The 19318-nt window shown below is 42.7% G+C and overlaps 1 protein-coding gene across 24 annotated transcripts in view; it reads left to right on the forward strand.

Moving 5' to 3' along the window:
- Window positions 1–2415: 2415 nt before the first annotated feature.
- The window catches only part of SH3D19 (SH3 domain containing 19), a 183486-nt gene continuing 166583 nt past the window's right edge, over window positions 2416–19318 (forward strand). For 5 of the 24 annotated variants that reach the window (XR_016393378.1, XR_016393380.1, XM_022599746.3 and 2 more), the window contains exon 1: window positions 2417–2774. Coding sequence is in view for 12 of the 24 variants with exons in the window: in XM_022599746.3 (XP_022455454.1) it covers window positions 2663–2774 (112 nt within the window). In the remaining 12 variants the exon portion in view is untranslated. Of the gene's footprint in view, window positions 2775–19318 lie in introns of all 24 variants that reach the window. The other 19 variants (XR_016393379.1, XR_016393377.1, XR_016393381.1 and 16 more) reach the window with 8 other exon arrangements.

Genomic DNA, 19318 nt, shown 5'->3' on the forward strand with positions numbered 1-19318 from the left:
TTCTTGATGATGTCCTGTGAAGGACAAAAGTTCTTGATTTTGGTGAGGCCCAATTTATTTTTTCTTTTGTCACTTATAAATTTTGGTATAAGTGACACTCTAAGAAACTATTTCCTAACACAAGGTCATAAGAGTTTAGTCCTATTTAAGGATTAAACCTTTTAAATTTAATTTACTTTGAAGTTTTCTTTGAAGAGCTTTATAATTCTAGCTCTTACATTTAGATCTACGATCCATTTTGAGTTAATTCTTTTATTTATTTATTTATTTATTTTTTGCGGTACGCAGGCCTCTCACTGTTGTGGTCTCTCCCGTTGCGGTGCACAGGCTCCAGATGCACAGGCTCAGGGGCCATGGCTCACGGGCCCAGCCGCTCCGCGGCATGTGGGATCTTCCCGGACCGGGGCATGAACCCGTGTCCCCTGCATCGGCAGGCGGACTCTCAACCACTGCGCCACCAGGGAAGCCCGAGTTAATTCTTTTATACGGTATAAAGTGGGGTTCAGATTCTCTCTTGTGCAAAGACAGTTCTTTCTCTATTGAATTATCTTGGCATTCTTGTCTAAGGTTATACATTTATTGTAGAATTTACCAAATTTTGCCTTGTTTTGTGGTAAACTGGATCGGCCCCCCTCTGTCAGGGGAGGACAGGAAATATGTTTTGTTCATTGAAAATGAGAAAACCTATGTGAAAAGCACCTACCATAGGGCCCCAGAGTAAATATTTCTTTCCTTCTTTTCAATCTCCCCACAGCACTTATTGTGGTATTTGTCATACAATAGTTACATAAGTGTTTGTTGAATGGAAAGTCAGCTTGAGCCGACACCTCGAAAGGGCATGGGTTCCTAAAGCTCTGATTGGATGGACATTCAGAACACTTTTGGCCCTTTTCAAACTGAGAAACTGAATAGTGGAGAATGACAGCTTCGTGAAATTGGGCTGCTGTCAGGGTAGGGTCTTCCAAATGACTTATCCTCTAAGGTAAGTGACAAATACCCAAACACTGAAAACAACCCTAAAGGTCTAGAACCTTTTTTTCTTTCTAGTTTAACTTCAAGTGGTCCGGATGTCTACTTATTTAACTGCTTATGTAGTAAAGTTTCACTTGTGAATTTGACTTCAATTCCACAAAATCGATCGTGGTTCTTTTCTGCCTAAAAGCAGAAAGATTTTCTCTGGCAGCAACAAGCACTATTAAAAAGGTAAAGAGACAGCGCTCAGGTGTGGCTGGCGATTCTATTTTCAGTGACCCGTTTCTCCCTCTCCTTTTCTCTCTTACATGCTGAACATTAGGAGCCCTCGCAAGCTTTCAAAAATAGAGCAAGAGGCTGAAGATAAAGGCCTGTTCATTCCATCGGGGAGTGTCCTAGGGAGTCATGTCCAGGCAACGTCTCTGCCTGCATCTTGGATATCTTTTTCCGAGATGTGAGAATCTGCCCCTCTCTGTGCGAAAATGTGTACGTGCGAGTGCGAACCAAAGATGTGTATTATACAGAGACACACAATAACTTTCTTACCCCAATCTTTTCAGCTTTAGGGAAGTGCTTCAAGTGACAGCTTCCGACCCCAGAGCCACTGCTCTGTCACTTCACCAAATTGCCTTTCTGCAAATAATCAGGTCCCGGGCTCTTAAGGAAGAAGATGTACTTTTTTTAAAATTAGACTTTATATTTTGGAGCACTTCCAGTTCACAGCCAAACTGAGCTGAAGATTGAGATTTTCCACGTCTTCCTGTCCCCACCCCTGCACAGCCTTCCCCATTATCAACACCCCCCCCCACACACAGAGTGGTACATTTGTTACAACTGATGAATTTACACGGACACATCATAATCACCCAAAGTCTTTGGTTTACATTAGGGTTCACCCTTCCTGTTGTACATTCTGTGGGATTGGACAAATGCGTAATGACATGTATCTACCATTATAGTATCATACAGAGTCGATTCACTGCCTTAAAAATCCTCTGGGCTCTGCCCAGAGGCTCGATTTGAAACGGCGAAAAGAGAGGGAAAGGAAAAAGCCTCCAACTGCGGAGGCGCTACCTAACTCCAAGCCGAGTTTGTTCCCAAGTTCAGAGGCTCCAGCTGCCCCAGCTCTCCAAGTCCGGCTACCGGCAGGTTCCTCCTCCTTTGGTTTAAGTGTCAAGCAAATGGGTTTCCTGTTAACACCGGAATGCTGTGAAAGGGCAGGAAGAGGCCAGGCCGCCTCCTCTTTCCCCCCTTCCTATCCGGTTTATTTATTTTGTACATGTTTGTTTTGGTGAACCGGGTGATTGCAGCGCGTGCGGCTCTGGGGCAGCCTCGGCGGCCGGTAACCCCTCCCCGAGGAGGCGAGGCCCGGCCAGACCCCGCCCGATCCCGGCTCCAGCTCTGCGGGGCGGGCTAACGGAGAGAGGAAGGGGGAAGACAGTGGGAGAGGCAGAGCTGTGAGAAGGAGGCCGCCGGGGCGCGCGAGGAGGCGGGGAAACCTGCTCGGCCCGCGCCCGGCCGCTCCCCCGCGGGCTGCAGGTGGAGCCGCGGAGGTAGCCGCTTCCGCCGCCGCCGCCGCCGCCGCCTCCTCCTCCGCCTCCTCCCTCCTTGGGCCTCCTCCCAGGCCCGGAGGCTGCTGGCGCGGGACTCCCGGAGCTGACGGCCGGCGCGCGGGGCCCTCAGCTCGTCGATGGCTGAAGGCCGGCGGCGGGAGGACGAGGACGAAGAGCTGCACGAGCGCCGGGAGCTCGGGGGCCCGCGCCGCGCCCGGGGCCGTGCGCTGTCGGGCCACTCGGCCGCAGGTGAGGGGCGCGGGCAGCGTGAGGGGGGACGCGGGCAGCGTGAGGGGGGACCGGGGCACCGGGGACCCAGGGCTGGGCGTCCCGGGGCCGCGCAGGTCCTGCCCCGGACGTCGGCGGCTCCCTCGCCCGCCGGGAGGGGACTGGCACCTTTAACTCTAGGAGGTGAACGGGAGGGAGAGTGGCTTTTCTATCTCCATCCGAACTTTGCGGCCGAGCCCGAGGAAATTCAAACCTGTCTCTACCTGCTAGTGGCCCTGGAGCCGAAACTACAAATTTTCCATGCACACTAAATCCACGAGCTGCTGGCTTGGAACTTGTGGCCCGGGTGGTTATTTATCTCTGGATGAGTCAGAGGCCAGTGGAGAATGCCTCCTCCCGATAGGTTTGCCTCCGCTGTCGCAACCGGGTCGAACCACATGCTAATCGTCCAGGCGGGTTTCGGTGCCTCTTGAACTTCGGACCTGTGACTGTCCTCCCAACCCCCAGCCACCCGAGTTCACCTACTTTCTATAGGACTTGCTTTAGAGTTACTTGATGACCCCCAGCCCCACCCCCCAGTCCAGAATATAGCCTTCCAAAAGGCGATTCATCTGGACTGATCATTTCTGGGCCTGTAACTTGTGTTTTGGGGGTGCGCAAAGGGGCGCGGATCAATAGTTTGGCGCAGAAGTGGAAGAGTAAATAAGTGTAGATCCACACCCCTTCCCTCTTTCCTGGGCAGCTTTTCAATTAAACAGAATAGAGAGGACGTTCTTTGGTCTTTGGTTCCAACTGGATAAGCCAGGTATCCTAAAACAAGAGGGAAGAACAAACCCAGGGAGGTGACAACAAAAGGGAGATAAGGCCGTGAGAAAGGTTCAGATGTGAACATTCATTAACGCCCCTTTAGAAAGTGGAATATAGTGAACCCAGCCATGGAGCAGCTTTTCTATGTGGCTCCCTTAACCTAAGAGAAAGTTGAAGAATTAAAAGAAGGTAATGGGTCTGTGGGGAACAACTGGAGGGTAGAAAATGGGATGAAAGGAAAGAGTTTGAGTGGAACAGGAGGAAATAGTCAATCTTGGAGCCTTAAAAATAATTCCTTTTGCCCGTTACTCTTTCTATCGAAATGAGGCATTTGACTAACCACACGAACACCAGCTGTCTTGAAGATAACTGATAGTTTTGTTCAGTATAAACCCAGACCTAATGAAATAATGGGTAATTGCTGGATATGAGTAAATAATTCTTGCAAGAATACAATGAAAAAACTTTACAAAGATGTTCCTCTGTTAAATTACTGATCTGAACATGCCTTGGACTCCTCTTATCTTCAGCAAAAAGCTTCACTTAGGTACTGTGCAGAGCTGTACCCGAGGTCATACTAGATATGATCCAGATAGATATTTATCATTTAGTTGCAATATGTGTATTTATTCCAAGGCTGGTGGAAATGGCATTTTGTAACTTGTTTTTCCCAGTTCCTTAATTTCCCAAGGCTACCAGAAGCTTTTCTAAGTTCCATGATAATATTTTGCTGATACGTGACACAGTGTCCTTTTTCACTCAGAAATTGGTGTTTGCAGTTTCTAACCATTTAGTGTACCCTTTCTCCGTTAGGGGGTGAGGGGCAGAGATACTGTGGAGTGGGCAGAGAGTTAAACTGGCCGTTATCGGGCTTCTTTCTTTTGAGACACATTATTTAATAGTTTACATTTCTTTGCAAGCTGTGCTCCTGTTTCCCCTCATTAGTTCCCGTGTGTTTTTCAGACTCCATCGCATTCCTTACCAAGCTTGGGCATTTGTTAGTTATGTTTTGTGCTGGATGTTCTCTCTCCAAGTGAGAAAGTAGGAACTGACCCAGAGGCTTCATGTTTCTTCTTTTTAACATCTTTCTAATCTTTCACTTTTTCCTGTTCTCATCCGCTCCCTCCTCCCTCCACCACCTCACAGTCTAAAGATTTTCCATTTTTCTTTGATCTCACAGAGGTTGACACCATAAAATTAGGGTTTATGGACTTGAGGGAGTCTGTGAACTTCTTCTCTCCATGCTAAATTTAGGTGTGGTTGTGGAAATGTGTTTTTTTACTTTGTAATGTACATTCAGGAGAACGTATAAAACCTGTAAATCATAAAATAAAACTCTTGTAACCTGTGCCCAAGTTGAGAAATAGAATATTATCATTTCTCCGAAGCAAACTCTACTCCCTCCCAGTCATGGCTTCTTCCTTCCCCTTGAGGGAACTACTTTTATTCCCTTGCTTTTCTGTGCAGTTTTACCTGTACAGTTTTATCTGTGCATCCCTATACAATATTATTTAGTTTCGCTTATTTTACAACTTCTTATGAGTGCAATCATCCTGTAATTATTCTTTAGTGTCATTCTTTTTTCACTCCATATTAAGTTTGTAAGATTTATCCCTATTGTTGCATGCGGCTGTAATTTCTTTTCTTTGTATTCTCATATCACACTTTTTGCTTATTTTTTATTGATTTGTTGGAGTTCTTTACTTGCTCAGGAATCTCAACTTCTGTTGGCTGCATGTGTTCCAAAATCTGCTTCCACTCTGTGGTTTATTTTAAAAATGTTTGTTTGTGGTTTCTTTTGATGTGGACATTTGTAATTTTAACGTAGGTGTATTTATGAATCTTTTTCTTTGTAGTTAGTGTCCCTCCTCCCCTCACTGTCCCCCTTGGTTAAGAATGCTTTCCCTACCCCAAGGTCATGAAGATATTCTCCTATATCTTCAGTATTGTCTCCTAAACTTTTGTTAACTTTCTTTGTGGAGAGGTGCCATAGCTTTCTTCAGACTCTCAAATGGGTCTGAGAACCCCTGACTGACCTACAGCATTTTTATATTGTTTCTCCAAAAGGCAGGGAATACAAAATTCTAGGTCCTCCCTTAATCACCTGGAAGAGTGGTAGGCACTTAATAGGGTTTAGTAAATACTAAATAAATGTACTCTCTCTATATGTTGATGTGTTTATGGTAAATGCTAGAAGAACAGATATAACTTCTCCAATGTGTTTTGAGTAAAATAACTAATATTGTCAGTATGAGGTCACAGAATAAAGTTCTTTGTATTCTTTATGAACCAGTTGCTTCGTACATGCTAGCGCCTGTGAGGGAGGTATTATTTTCTCCATTTTATAGTTGAAGTGGGTACGACTCGGTGCACCCAATGCAGGGGGCCTGGGTTCGATCCCTGGTCAGGGAACTAGATCCCACATGTATGCTGCAACTAAGAAGCCCGCATGCCGCAACTAAAAGATCCTGCATGCCGCAGCTACACATGCCGCAACTAAACATGCCGTCATGAAGATCCCACATGCCACAACTAAGAACTGGTGTGGCCAAAATAAATAAATACATATTTAAAAATAAATTAAAAAAAAAAGAGATTGAAGCTCAGAAATACTTAAGTGACTAGCTCAAGATCCCGCAGCGAGTAAATGGCAAGATGCGGACTTGAATCCGGGTCTGTTTGACCTGAAAGTCCATGTTTTTCCAAGCTATCCCACTGGCTGCAAATACAAGTCAATTGCTTTTCATGCTCCACACGTTTATATCTGCATGTTGCTTGTTATATTTTAGAAATACTTTATTACACTTATCTGGTGCTTTTCTGCTTAGGAGGGGCTTTCACAGCCTCATGGAACTTGATTGTTACAACGACCTGAGAGGGAAGAGGGTACATTTTTATTATTCCCATTTTAAAGATGAGTAAATTGAGACTCAGAAGTGTTAAAAGACTTAATCTAAAAGAATACAGCTAGGTATAGCTGCACCTCAGTTACCTCTTTTGGGTGTTTCAAGTCATAAACTGTCGTTTCTTTTTTTTTTTTTTTTTTTTCTGCGGTACGCAGGCCTCTCACTGTTGTGGCCTCTCCTGTTGCGGAGCATAGGCTCCAGACGCGCAGGCTCAGCGGCCATGGCTCACGGGCCCAGCCGCTCCGCGGCATGTGGGATCTTTCCGGACCGAGGCACGAACCCGTGGCGGACTTCCAACCACTGCGCCACCAGGGAAGCCCAAACTGTCGTTTCTTAATTTGATTCATATAGCATGCTAGGTCATATGGCCCAGAGTTTGTGGCTCTGTCTAGTAAGTTGTGTAGTTTTGAAAACTGCATTAATTCTTCTGGGCCACCATCTTACAGTTTTTGTTATTAGAATTCCAAAGTTGTCTAATTTATTTTGAGGAAGTTATTTTAAGTCCCATAGAAACTATGGATATATGTACATGTTGTTTAAAAATCCTGCACTCACCAGCTTCTTTTAGAAGACCTGTCTAGTTATCCTGTCAGCAAAATGTATGCAAAATGGTGTAGAAAATACAAGGAATACAAAGAAATATATAAAATAGGCTCCCTGCTTTTAAAGAACATGTCATAGAATTAAGGAAGGTAAGACTAATATACTTTAAAGAAATAAATAAGAATATAAAGTAGTCCATGGTGACTAGCAAGTGGAGTTTAGCATAAGAGAACCAGACAGTCTTGGTTCATTTCTTGGCTTACCTCTTACTGTGTGACCTTGTGCAAGTTACCTAACCTCTCTGTGCATCCATTCTTTATTTGTAAAGTGGGAATATTAATAAAACCTATTGCATAGGGTTTGAGGATTAAGTGAATTAGTATATGTAATACCTTTAGAACATAGCTAGGCACATAGTGAATACTTCCTATAAAGTTATTAGTGTTTATTTATGTATATTTTTGGTAAAATATCTGACGCCTCATTGAGTCTACATTTTTCTCCCTTTGGGAATAGTTATGGGGTTTCAGGTTGGCAGAGAAAAAGGAGGTAAAACTGCATCTTCACCATTTCTAATCCAATGTAGTTGCTTTGCTTTGGAGTTCATACATCTTTTTGAAATATATCAATCTTACAAGACCGCAAAAGACTGAGACTAGTTCTTCATTTGACATTCCTTGCACCATACAAACTATTTTAACGTGGCTTGTCGTTGATGTTTACCCTTTCTTCATCATCACAAATGAAAAGCTCATTCTTGTGACATAACTATTTGTGTTCAAAGTGATTTCAACAAATCAAAGGTAAGTTGATGACTCTGCATCCTCTTTTTAACCAGGGTGCATCCCTTCATTTTTTTTTTTTTTTTAATTTTGCCACTATTCATGCAGTGCTTCTATAAGGTCATTGGCATGTTACATTCTGGGGGCAACTATTTTCCCTCAGATCGTTTCAGCTTTACATTTAATGGTACTTAGAGTCTTATCCTGAGAACGCTTGGGTCTCTCTCAGTTAGCTTTAGCCTCAGCAATTTACAGCATCTTTCTGGGCCTTAGTTTTTGCCTTATGAATTGAAAGGATGAGGCTTCCAACATTACATTTTATGATTCTAGGGGATGAAGAGGAAAATAACTTCTGACTCGGTTTACAGAAGCCTGCCGGTGTGCAGGGTCCGATCTAGGGGGTGTTTCTCCAGGCTCCTTGTGATGAGGGAAAAGCCCAAGGTGCCACACTCAAGATGTCGCCTCACTGGGAAAAAGGCAGTCACGTTAGCTTAAGTTGTGCCGCAGGGACCTGCCTTTCAAGATGGGCACTTCACTTCATCAGTGGAGAACATGGGATGTGTTCTGGGGGAGTTTATAATACTGAACATAGGTATGATGAAAATATTATCCATGAAGTACAAGATGAAAATATATGTCTAGTAGCTTCAGAGCAAAGAGCAGCGTTAAGGTGGGGAGGAAGGAGGCCCGGCCCCCTCGTTTGTATGAAGGTTCAACATCCATTCCTGCCCCTCAGCAGCTGTAGGCCTCACCTTTAGGGACTCTAAGCTTGCCTTTGGGTGGGGATGGGTGCATGGCGGGGGAGGGGTGTACAGGCAGTAAACCATTGTTTTATTTTCTTTTTTTAAATAAACTTTGTTGTTTTAGAATAGTTTTATAGATTTACAGAAAAATTGTTAAGATAGTACAGAGAGTTCCCATCTACCTCACATCCAGATTTCCCTGTTACTCACATCTCCTTAGTTTTTACCTAATGTCTTCCTGCTCTGCAGGATCCCATCCAGGACACCACATAACATGTAGCTGTTGTGTCTCCTCGGGCGCCTCTTGGCTGTGATGGTTTCTCAGATTTTTCTTGTGTTTGATGGCCTTGACTGTGTTGAGGAGTACTGACCAGATATTTTGTAGCATGTTACTCTATGGGGATTTGTGTGATGTTTTTCTCATGTTTAGACTGGAGTTTTGGGTGTTTGGGAGGTAAAGTACCATTTTAACCACATATTAAGGGTATAATAACATCATTTATAACTGTTGATGTTGATTCTGATCTCCTGGCTGAGGGAGTGTTTTTCAGGTTTCTCTAGGCCAAGGTTACCACTCCCCGCGCCCGCCCCCCATATTGTAGGAAGTAAAGGAAGCCACTATGCAGAACCTACACTTAGGGAATCAGGAGTTAGGCTCCACCTCCTTGGGGGTAGAATATCTACATACATCTTTTAGAATTCTTCTGCACAGGAGATATCATTCTTTTTTACTCTCACCTTAGTTTCTTCAGGTTCTCCAAACATCTGCCTTGGGATTGTGTTTAGACCCTGCCTTTTGGGGACTGTAAGCTCAATTCCTCCACCCAGTTCTGTCCAGAATATCCCATGTGTGCTGCTGTCTGGCACTTCCTTTCATAATTAGAAAGGAAGGCATGAAATGAGTATCCAACTTGAGATGACCTGTGACTAAGACTCATTCACACTAGAGTATCAGCAGGTACAATTTTGGAAATGGAGAGGAAGTTCGAGTATGAGAGGAATTTGGAAAAGCCCTGGACTAGGATAATCAAACAATAATGATATAATTTATTGTGTGCTAGGTCCCAGGTGGCATTCTAATTGTTTTCCATGTATTTTCCTCACTTAGTCCTCATACCAATCTTATGAGATAGGTGGGATGATTTCCTTCATTTTTGCAGATGAGAAACCGGAGGGGGTGTTTACCCAGAGGGGGTAAATAATCTAGTCAAGGTCACGTAGCTAGAAAGCTATGGAGTAGGATTCTGTGCAGACTCCTACCCAGTATTTATTCTCGTCTTCCTTGGTCAGTGCAATCCTATATTGCTGACTGTGGCAAGGTACCCACCTGTGAAACTGCTTCACCCAGCCTACTAATGAGAGGCAAGAAAAAGTTGTTGAGTGTGGTTTCTAGAAAAATTCTTTAAAGGGGACTCAACTGCACAGAATATCCTTTTGCCCTTATCACCTTCCATCCCCCTACCAGGAACAAGGATGTGTAGCTCACAGCAGCCATCCTGGGTCATGAGGTTATCTTGAGGATGGAAGCCAGGCGCTGAGAATGGTGGAGCAGAAAAATGGATGGAATCTCAGTTTCCAGTGGTAATAGAGTCATCATATGAGCTTTTGATTGCCTGCTCCTCCTTTATTTAAGAAAAAATAAACTCTGTCTTATTTAAGCCACTGTTCTCTTAGGTCTTTTAATTAGCAGCTGAATGCAATTCCTAACTGATAAAAGTTCTGACTTGTTCATATTTTTCTCTCCTTACCACCAGGCTGTTTTTGTTAACATGAGGTTACCTAGGTTCTTGTTGCTATTTTGTACTGTATTATAATGTGACCTTGGACAGATAACTTAAAGGCCCCTCCCTTTTTGCATCTTTTGAATGGGAATTATTCATTCTCTAAATACAAGTTTACTATGGGAAACATGCTTTTAAACGTCACATTTTCTCATGAGTGATGTACATTTCTTGAAGAGGGTCATGGTCATACTTGGACAAGTTTAAGGGTATTGCAAAGGAAACCTATAGAATCTGAAAACAGTTTTCTGATTTTGTCATTTTGCTGAGTGCCAGGTCTGAATACCTCTCAGGGAACAAATAAATAGAAGCTGTGACAGGAGGTGATTTTGTCCTGCTCTGATATGCATACGAGCAGATTCTCAGTGGCCCCACTGATGAGCGTATAACTCATGCCGGGGCTGCTGCGGGGGATTCAGAGTTTGTTTCCGATACGGCTGCCTTCAGTGTACCGGAGTGTTGTTTTCTGAAGATACATTAATCAAGGAATCGCTATACTGGAAGAAAGGTAAATGCTTTTTCTGAGAGCCGGCCAAGAACAAGGCACAGAAGAAAACGTTTGCACATGTGGAGAATAACTATCACCATTTCCAAAGAGTCCTTTGAAACTAGTACAGAGGTGTTCACAAAAAACTGGAAGGCCCCTCCCTCAGCATGGGGCCACCCATGTAAATGACCCTTTCTTGCTTTGTCATCACCCTTGTTTCTTTATTTCCTCACAAGGACTCCCCCTCAATACACACTAGCTCAGTGGAGATGAGCTATCTGGAGATTATAAGGTAGATTTGTGTCACTCCGTTGAGGTATAACTCTTGCCAGTGGAAGGTGTGGTTTGTAAGTGAAATTCATTTGGAATAAGGCGTGGTATTTCGAGTTTTAAAAGGTGCAGACTTGTGTTTGAATATTACTCTTAATTAGATGCTTAATAATGTGAAATGCCTAATATCACAAACATTTTATCTGTTATGCTGTTCTATTCCTGTTTCTCCTTTCTTCTTGAGGCATTCAACTTTAAAACGTGATGTGGTATTTCTCGCATTTCTGTAGCAATGGGACCTTTAAACAGTGCTTCTCAAACTTTAATATGCCTACAAATCACCTGGGGATCTTGTAAAGATGCAGATCTTGATTTAGTAGGTTTGGGGTGGAGCCTGAGATTTTGCATTTCTAACAAGTTCCAGGTGATGCTGCTGCTACTGGTCCCTGGACCACACTTTGAGTTACAAGGTACTCAGTTACCTCTTTCTCAGTGCTGGCTGGGCATCAGAATTAAGTGAGGAGTTTTTAAAAAGACCTATACTCATGACCCCACCCTCAGATTTTCCTGATTAATTACTTTTGGAATAGTATCTAGAGAACTGTATTTTGGGAGCTCTATGTGAGGTGAGACTCACTGGCTTAGTGTCCTATTAAAAAATGTGATGTTGAGTGGTTTCAGTGTGCTTTCTTGTAATTTGAACCGTAATATTTTTCCATCATAAGTAATTTATGTTGTGATGCCTTTTGGTCAAACAGAATAAATAAATGGGATCCACATGCATTTTATACATGGATTTTATTCAGTCCCTCTGTTATCCATAGCCTAAGAAGACTCCACATAAAGAATGATGTAAGGACCTATCATTGAAGTAACTGGAAAGGAACGTATGGGATAGTTAACGTTCTTTCAGATTGCAAGAAATAGAGGTCTGTTCTGCTAACCTCAGCTGACGGGAGGCAGCTTATAAGGATACTCCAGTAAGTTGGAAGACACAGGAAGTAGCCTTGGAAGTCATTTGGAAATAAGAGTAGCTCTAGGAAACTGACAGCAAATATTTACCCCAGAGAACATTCCTTTGTAAGTTGCGAAGGCCGTTATTCTTTATGTTACTAACACCACCATTCTGGTGACTCAGTTCACTTCTGTCTCCTTCCATGGCTTCTGAACTTACTGAATAATTGACTCTTATTTTTCTTACAGTCAGCCTCCCTAAGAAAGAGACTCTTAAGTAGGCTGGCCAGTCAGGGTCCTGCACAGAGTGCCCCTTTGGGGCAGGGGTCTCATGCTGGTTGACCTCAGAGGCTAATGACAAAGTATATAGTAGCCAACTTTTCAGGCCCATCCCTGGTCCCTTCTCCTGGAGGGGATGGTAGGGTCTTGTGGTACCCACACGAGAATTTGAGCATCGCCTGCAGCTGATTCTGTCAGATGGGACTCTGGGCCTGGGGGGTGTTCTGAGGTTTCTTAGAATGGAGAGAAGGTAAAATTGGCAGATTCCATGCGGACACTCTTTCAGTAATGAGTTCCACGTGGGAAGATTTATGTTGTTCATTGTATAGCCCCATAACGCAGAACGGTGCCTGGCACATATATTCAATACATGTCTGTCAAATAGAATAGAATTTTTTAAACGATGTAATGTCTTTATTGTTCGTTTGATTACATTTTATTCTAACCCGAATGCACGGGCAACTATGGAGAGTGAATTTGTACTCTGCCCGTGGCTCACCGAAGCAATATGCTCTGACGCGCCAGATCTTTCCTTGTTGCCTTTTTTTTTTTTTTTTTTTTTTTTTTTTTGCAGTACGCGGGCCTCTCACTGTTGTGGCCTCTCCCGTCGCGGAGCACAGGCTCCAGACGCGCAGGCTCAGCGGCCATGGCTCACGGGCCCAGCCGCTCTGCGTCATGTGGGATCTTCCCGGACCGGGGCACGAACCCGTGTCCTCTGCATGGGCAGGCGGACTCCCAACCACTGCGCCACCAGGGAAGCCCTCTTGTTGCCTTTTTAGCAGTGATGAGCATTAGATGTTTGCCACTCGGCGGCATCAGTACGGCTGGCGTCAGGCTTTGGGCTGAGGGGCAGCAAATGGATGTCAAGTCCAGCGCTCGGAGTCCTTCCTAACGGCCTCCCTCTAGGGTAACCTTGGCCGCGGTGGTTTCTCCTCTGGGAGGCGAGCGGCCCCTCCCCATCCAAGGGCGCAGCCATCTTGGGTGCCAGTCGCATCGGCTCCGAAAGGTCAAGTGTGGATTTGGACGTTTGGCCAAGGAAAGGAGGCTACTTTTCAGGTAAAGAGGGAGACACTGGGGAGATGGGAGTCGTCGTTACTTACAGCTGCCTCTTAAAAAGCTCCAAACCCCCTATCTGTGCGGAATGGGTGGAGGGTGGATGTTAAGGATGTTTTCGAGGAAGGATGGACCCGGCTGATGATGGATGGGATGTAGGGCAGCACAGCGAGCGCCAAGTCCAAGGATGCTGACCTGCCCCGACTCGGGAAAAGGAGCTTGGAGTTGGCACCTTCCCAGGAGAGAGGCAGTGATACCCACCATTGAGTACTAAGCCTTGATTGGAGCGCGTTTGCTCTTCGTGTGAAATATCACGGCCAATACCCACGTAGCTCTGGGAACAAGCCTTTCAGTAGCTCCTTGAGCTCAAGGTTTCTGTAAAACTTGAAGAACGTAATTTGATACTGATCACCTCATAGGTTTCCAGTGAATGTTTAATGAAGGTGATGAAGAATTAGGGGTTTTAATCCCAATATTCTTCAATTCTTTGCTCTTTTAATTAAAAACTAGATTTCTTCCTCTTGCAGTGGGTGTTTTAAAAGTACCAACTTTTTAGCATGTCTGAACAAAACATTTTATTGATCACTCACCAATTTAGTGCTTAGCATATGCCAGGAACTCACGTAATCTTTCAGCAACACAGAAAGTCAGGTTGTTTTTAATAACAATGAGGCAAAGAGAAATAGAGCTGGGATTTGAAGCCCTGCAGTCTTTTTTCTCCTTTAATTTTTAAATTTACATACAGTAAAGGTGACTTCTTTTGGGTATGTATTTCTGTGAGCTGTGATACACGTACAGATTCTTGTAACCACTCCCATAGTCAGAATACAGAACAGTTTCATCACCTCGAAATTCCTGTGCTGCCCCTTGCAGTCATATCTTCTCTATACCATTTAACTCCTGATCTGTTGTATGTCTCTGTAGTTTTGCCTTTTCCAGTATATGATATAAATGGAATCATTTCACCCAGCACATTGTTGTGGAGATTCATTCATGTTGTTAACTGTGTCAATAGTTTGTTCCCTTTTGCTGCTGAGTTGTATTCCATTGTATTAATGCACCACAGTTTGTTTATCCATTTACCTGATAAAGGATATTTAGGTGATTTTCAGTTTTTGGTATTTATGAATAAGCTGCTGTAAACATACAGGTTTTTGCATAAACACAAGTTTTTATTTCTTTGGTTTAAGTACCTAGATGTTGGTTTAATGGGTAATATGTAAGTGTATGCTTAACTTTACAAGAAAATGCCAAACTGTTTTCCAGAGTGGTGCTAAACCATTTTGCATTATTATGAGCAATGAATGAGAGTTCCAGTTGCTCCACACCCTCATCAGCACTTGGTATTATCAGGTTTTTCTCGTTTGCTTTTGTTTTTGTTTTAGCCTTTCTGATAGTTGTGTAGTGATACTTTGTTGTGGCTTTAATGTATGTCTCCTTAATGGATAATGGTGTTGAGCATCTTTTCACGTGGTTAATTGCCATCCATTATGTCATCTTTGGTGAAGAATGTTCAAATCTTTGCACATTTTAAAATTGGGTTGTTTGTTTTCATATTATGGAATTTTAAAGAGTTCTTTATATATTTTGCATTCAAATTGTTTGTTGGATATGAGATATGAAAATATTTCTCCTAGTCTGCAGTTTATTTTTTCATTCTGTTAACAGTGTCTTTAGCTCTTTGAATATATTGGAAATAGCTGATTTGAAGTCTTTGTCTAGTAAGTCCAATGTCTGGGCTTCCATAGGAACTGTTTATATTGATTGCTTTTTTTTTCTTTTTCTTTTTCTGTGCATGGGCCATTACTTTCTTGTTTCTTTGTGTGCCTCATAATTTTTTGTTGAAAACTGGACATTTTGAGTATTACAGGGTAGCAACTCTGGAATCAGATTCTTCTCCCTCCCCAGGGTTTGTTATTGCTGCCTATTATGATTGTTGTCGCTTGTCTAGTGATTTTTCTGAACTAATTTTGTAGAGTGTGTAATTTTTGTGTGATGTGAGGCACTGAAGTCTCAGTTTCATTAGCTTAGTGGTCAGCTAGTGATTGGACAGAGTTTTCCTTAAATGAATGCCTAGAACCAAAAAAAAAAATCTCCCAGTCTTTGCAGGGGGGCTCTGTGTGTGTATCACAGCACACCTTCAACTCTCAGCCAAGCAGTGTACAACTAACCTTAGCCTTCACTTTCTGCTTGTGCAGAGCCTGTAGTTCAGCCAGAGCTGAGGTTAGGGCCCTCTCAGATTCTTTCTGAGCATGCACGCACCCTGGGAATGCACATGGACTTCTAGATTCCTAGGAATATGTGGGACCTTTTCAAAGCCCTTATTTCCCAAAGCATCTCATCCTTCAGCCTTTCCCCCCAACTTCTTTGGTTTAGTCTGTTGTTTGCCCCAACTATTATCCATTGCCTCATGCAGCAGCAACAAATATATTTATTTGCCTGTAAATGATTTCAATAAGCTTTCTCGAGCTAGCCACTTTTTAGCACTTGGAGAGTTTTGAGTTAGGCAAGATAAAGGCAAGTCTTTTGTGCTGGTCTTCCAGGGTTCCACCGGACAAATCAAAGCAAATTATTATAGTTCTTTGTGAATGAGGTCTTTTCTGCTCCCTCTGGTACTGGTACTGGTACCAGTACCAAGAGTGCAGGCTATTATTTTCAAGGCTTCCACTGAGCTGGAGAATGAGGGATGGGACCAGGGTAAGTTAAAATGCCACAAAACTTGCTACTGCAACCAACACCCAGCTAGTTTTCCTTGATTAAGTGTTTCACTGTACTTAAGTGCATCAGGTGGTTGCTGTAAGCTTTTGGTTAGTTTTCAGTGTTCAAAAAGGGTTGATTCTGCCCATTTTAAATTGCTTTTATGGAGGACAGACTTTTGGAGTTCTTTACTCTGCCATTGTCACTGATGTCCCTAAAGTATGGATTAAAAGAAAAACTGATTAAGATTGTTGGTCTTTTTATGAGCAGATTGGCCCAAGTTTTCCCAATAAAATACCAAACGAGAAAGTATGGATAGTCTTACTCATTTTTGAAGTGTTTGCACATCCCACAGTAGCATCATCAAGGTATTTGAGGAGCCTCACTCATCTGGTTACAGTGCTGGGGTCAAGACCCTCCATTTAAACCCTGCATAGGCAGCTTGCTTTTCTCAATTCCAGGCCACAGACCACACCTAACCTGTCTGTTGCTTTTTAAAAAACATGATTTTCAAGGGATATCTGGTCAGGAAACCTATATTCCTCTTTGTTTTTGAAAGAATGACTTAGAGAAGGTAGCTTTATTGCACTCTCCTGATATAAATCAGTCATGTGTTAACACTGGGGAGTGGAATTGAGGAGGGTGTGGAGTGTTTAACTTTATATACTTCTGTTTTCAGTTTCCTCCAATGAGTATTATTTTGGAAATTAAAAGAAAGGAAAATAAATGAAAAATACCATGTGAAATAATTGCCTTCTGGTCTAGTGTATTTGTTGCTCATTTTGTGGTATGCTTTTAAACCTGTTTTGCCTTAAGATGAGTTACTGCAATGGCCATAGCAAATGCTGTCCTGTTGATAAAAGAAATGATTGATAAGTATTGGAGAAAATGATAGTAGGAAGGAAGTATATAATTGCGTTTCCTCTGAAGATCATTTTTCAGACACTGGCTAATTTATCATTCGTTCATCTATTCCATCTTATGACATTCACTTGTTTTTATGAAAGCCATAATCACTTGAAAAGCAAATCCTCATCTATAACCACACTGTTGAAAGCTGTTTAACATAATCAAAACCTACCCTTAGCGTTCTTCGCCTTATTTTTTGCTGTGTATTTCATCTCCACGTTGTGACGCAACAGAACCTGTTCTAAAGCAATAGATTGAGGAGACCTGCATTGTAATGCTCAGCTTGCCACCAGCCAGCTGTATGTCCTTGATTTAATCTCTCTAGGTCTTAGATTCCTCATTGACAATATGAAGGATTTAGACCAGGAATCTGGAAACCATAGCCCTGTGGACCAAATCTGGCTCACTGCCTGTTTCTGTAAATAAAGTTTTATTGGAACACAGCCACGCTTATTCTTTTATATATTGTCTATGGCTGCTTTTGTGCCGTATCTGCAGAGTTGAGCAGTTGCAACAGAGTCTGTATGGCTTGTGAGCCTAAAATATTTACTGTTTATCCCTTAACGGAAGAAGTTTGCCGACTCCAGACTATCAGCTTTTCTTTCAGGTTAAAAGTTCTCTGTTTCAGTTTTGGGATACTTGGGCCAACTATTTCTTTTTTCCCATCAGGTTGCTTCTTAGCAGATCACCAGAAAATTTCAACTGGAGGAGGGGAAATACAAATCATACATTGTTATTTGTTAAACACCTATATCCATCATACGTCTGTCATATTTTGTTAATGCTGTGGTTACAAACAACCTCTAAAGCTCAGTATCTTATGACAGGTATATTCAGAGGTGAGCTACAGCTCAGCCTCACTTGTCTTCTTCATTCTGGGATCCTGGCTGGAGGAGCAGTTCCTAACTGGGAAAAGGAGCCATGGACAAACGATGTGCCAGCTTTTAAAACTTCTGCTCAGAAGTGGCATATATTACTTCTACACACATTTCTTTAGCCAGCTGGGTGTTAGTGGTACAGGGAAGGATAATCCTTCTGTAGGACACCCTGCAAGTCACCTGGTACCTCGAGTGGGTGGCTGGCTCATCCTTCTGCAGGGAGAGCTGTGGAACACTGAGAATAACGTCATCTACCACAGCCTCCTTAAGGGTTCCCTGGTGTGAGCAGACTGAAACTAATGGCAAAAACTTGGTTTCAGAATTCTTTGTGTGTTATATTTTTCATGAACTCTCTGCAATGAACAAGTAACTAGAAATTGGCCCGTTGAGCTTTTGGAATATATTCTAAATCTCTCAATGTGCTTATTTAATAAATGCTCATTGTAAGAATGTAGTATCTGTTTGGATTTCTCTTTTATAGACTCCTGATGTCTTTAACTTATAATTCTCACCGCTAAGCTGTCTTCTCCAGGGTTCCATATAATGACACAACTCAAGTTGCCCCAGCCAGAAACCTGAGTGAAGTTCTTAACTTCCTCCCTCCCCATTATTACTTATATCTAACCAGTCAGTTACCAGAGTCTATTGAATACATCCCGTAGGTAGCCCTTTGACTAAGTCCTCTTCCCTCCATCCTCATTGCTACCATCCTTGTCCAGGCATCTCTCACCATGCACAACAGCCTTTAACTAGCCTTTCTACTTCCTGACTTGCTTGTCTGTAATCCATTCTCTACACAACAACTGAAGTGATTTTTCTAAAATGCAAACTGATCATGTTATTCTGTATTAAAACCTTTCAATGTCTTATTTAATCTTCCCCTTAAAGCTCAAATTTCTTAGCATGGCCTTGAACCTTTTTTTCCTTTTTTTTTTTTCTGGGAATTCCCAGGTCTGTCCTCTTATACTTAGCTTACATTCATGGCTGGAAAAATATAATCTTTCTTCTAGAAAGATTTTTCTAGAGCATATTTTATGAACTCACATAGTATTTGGCAGACGTCTTTCACTTGTAGAGATTCAAACACTTGATAAAAAGCATTGTGCAAAGCTGACTGTGTGCAGTATTGAGGATGCTCCTGTCCTGATGCTCAGTGGGTTGCTCCTTCTTGGAAGGGCTTAGATAAGCCAGATCGGCTCCAAAGAAAGGCGGGTCGACACAGTTTTGTTTTACTTTCTTTGTGACCTGTTTTTAGAAGTTTAAAATGTGCCCATTTTGGAACTAGTCATTTATTGGCCCTCTTTAAGTGAGCTAACATATTTTTCCTTATGATACCAACTCAGCAACTTCAGACAAAAAGAATGTGAAGCAAATGCATTTTTTAAAAATACCATCTCCTCTAGGTCTTTCATGTTAGCTCTCTGTTTCAGAAATAAAAATAGCTTCATTGAACTCATAGGGGGATAGTAGAAATCC

Source organism: Delphinapterus leucas, chromosome 5, assembly GCF_059928025.1.
Source record: "Delphinapterus leucas isolate spDelLeu-1000000601 "Yukka" chromosome 5, BTC_Dleu_Yukka2, whole genome shotgun sequence".
Lineage (NCBI taxonomy): Eukaryota > Metazoa > Chordata > Mammalia > Artiodactyla > Monodontidae > Delphinapterus > Delphinapterus leucas.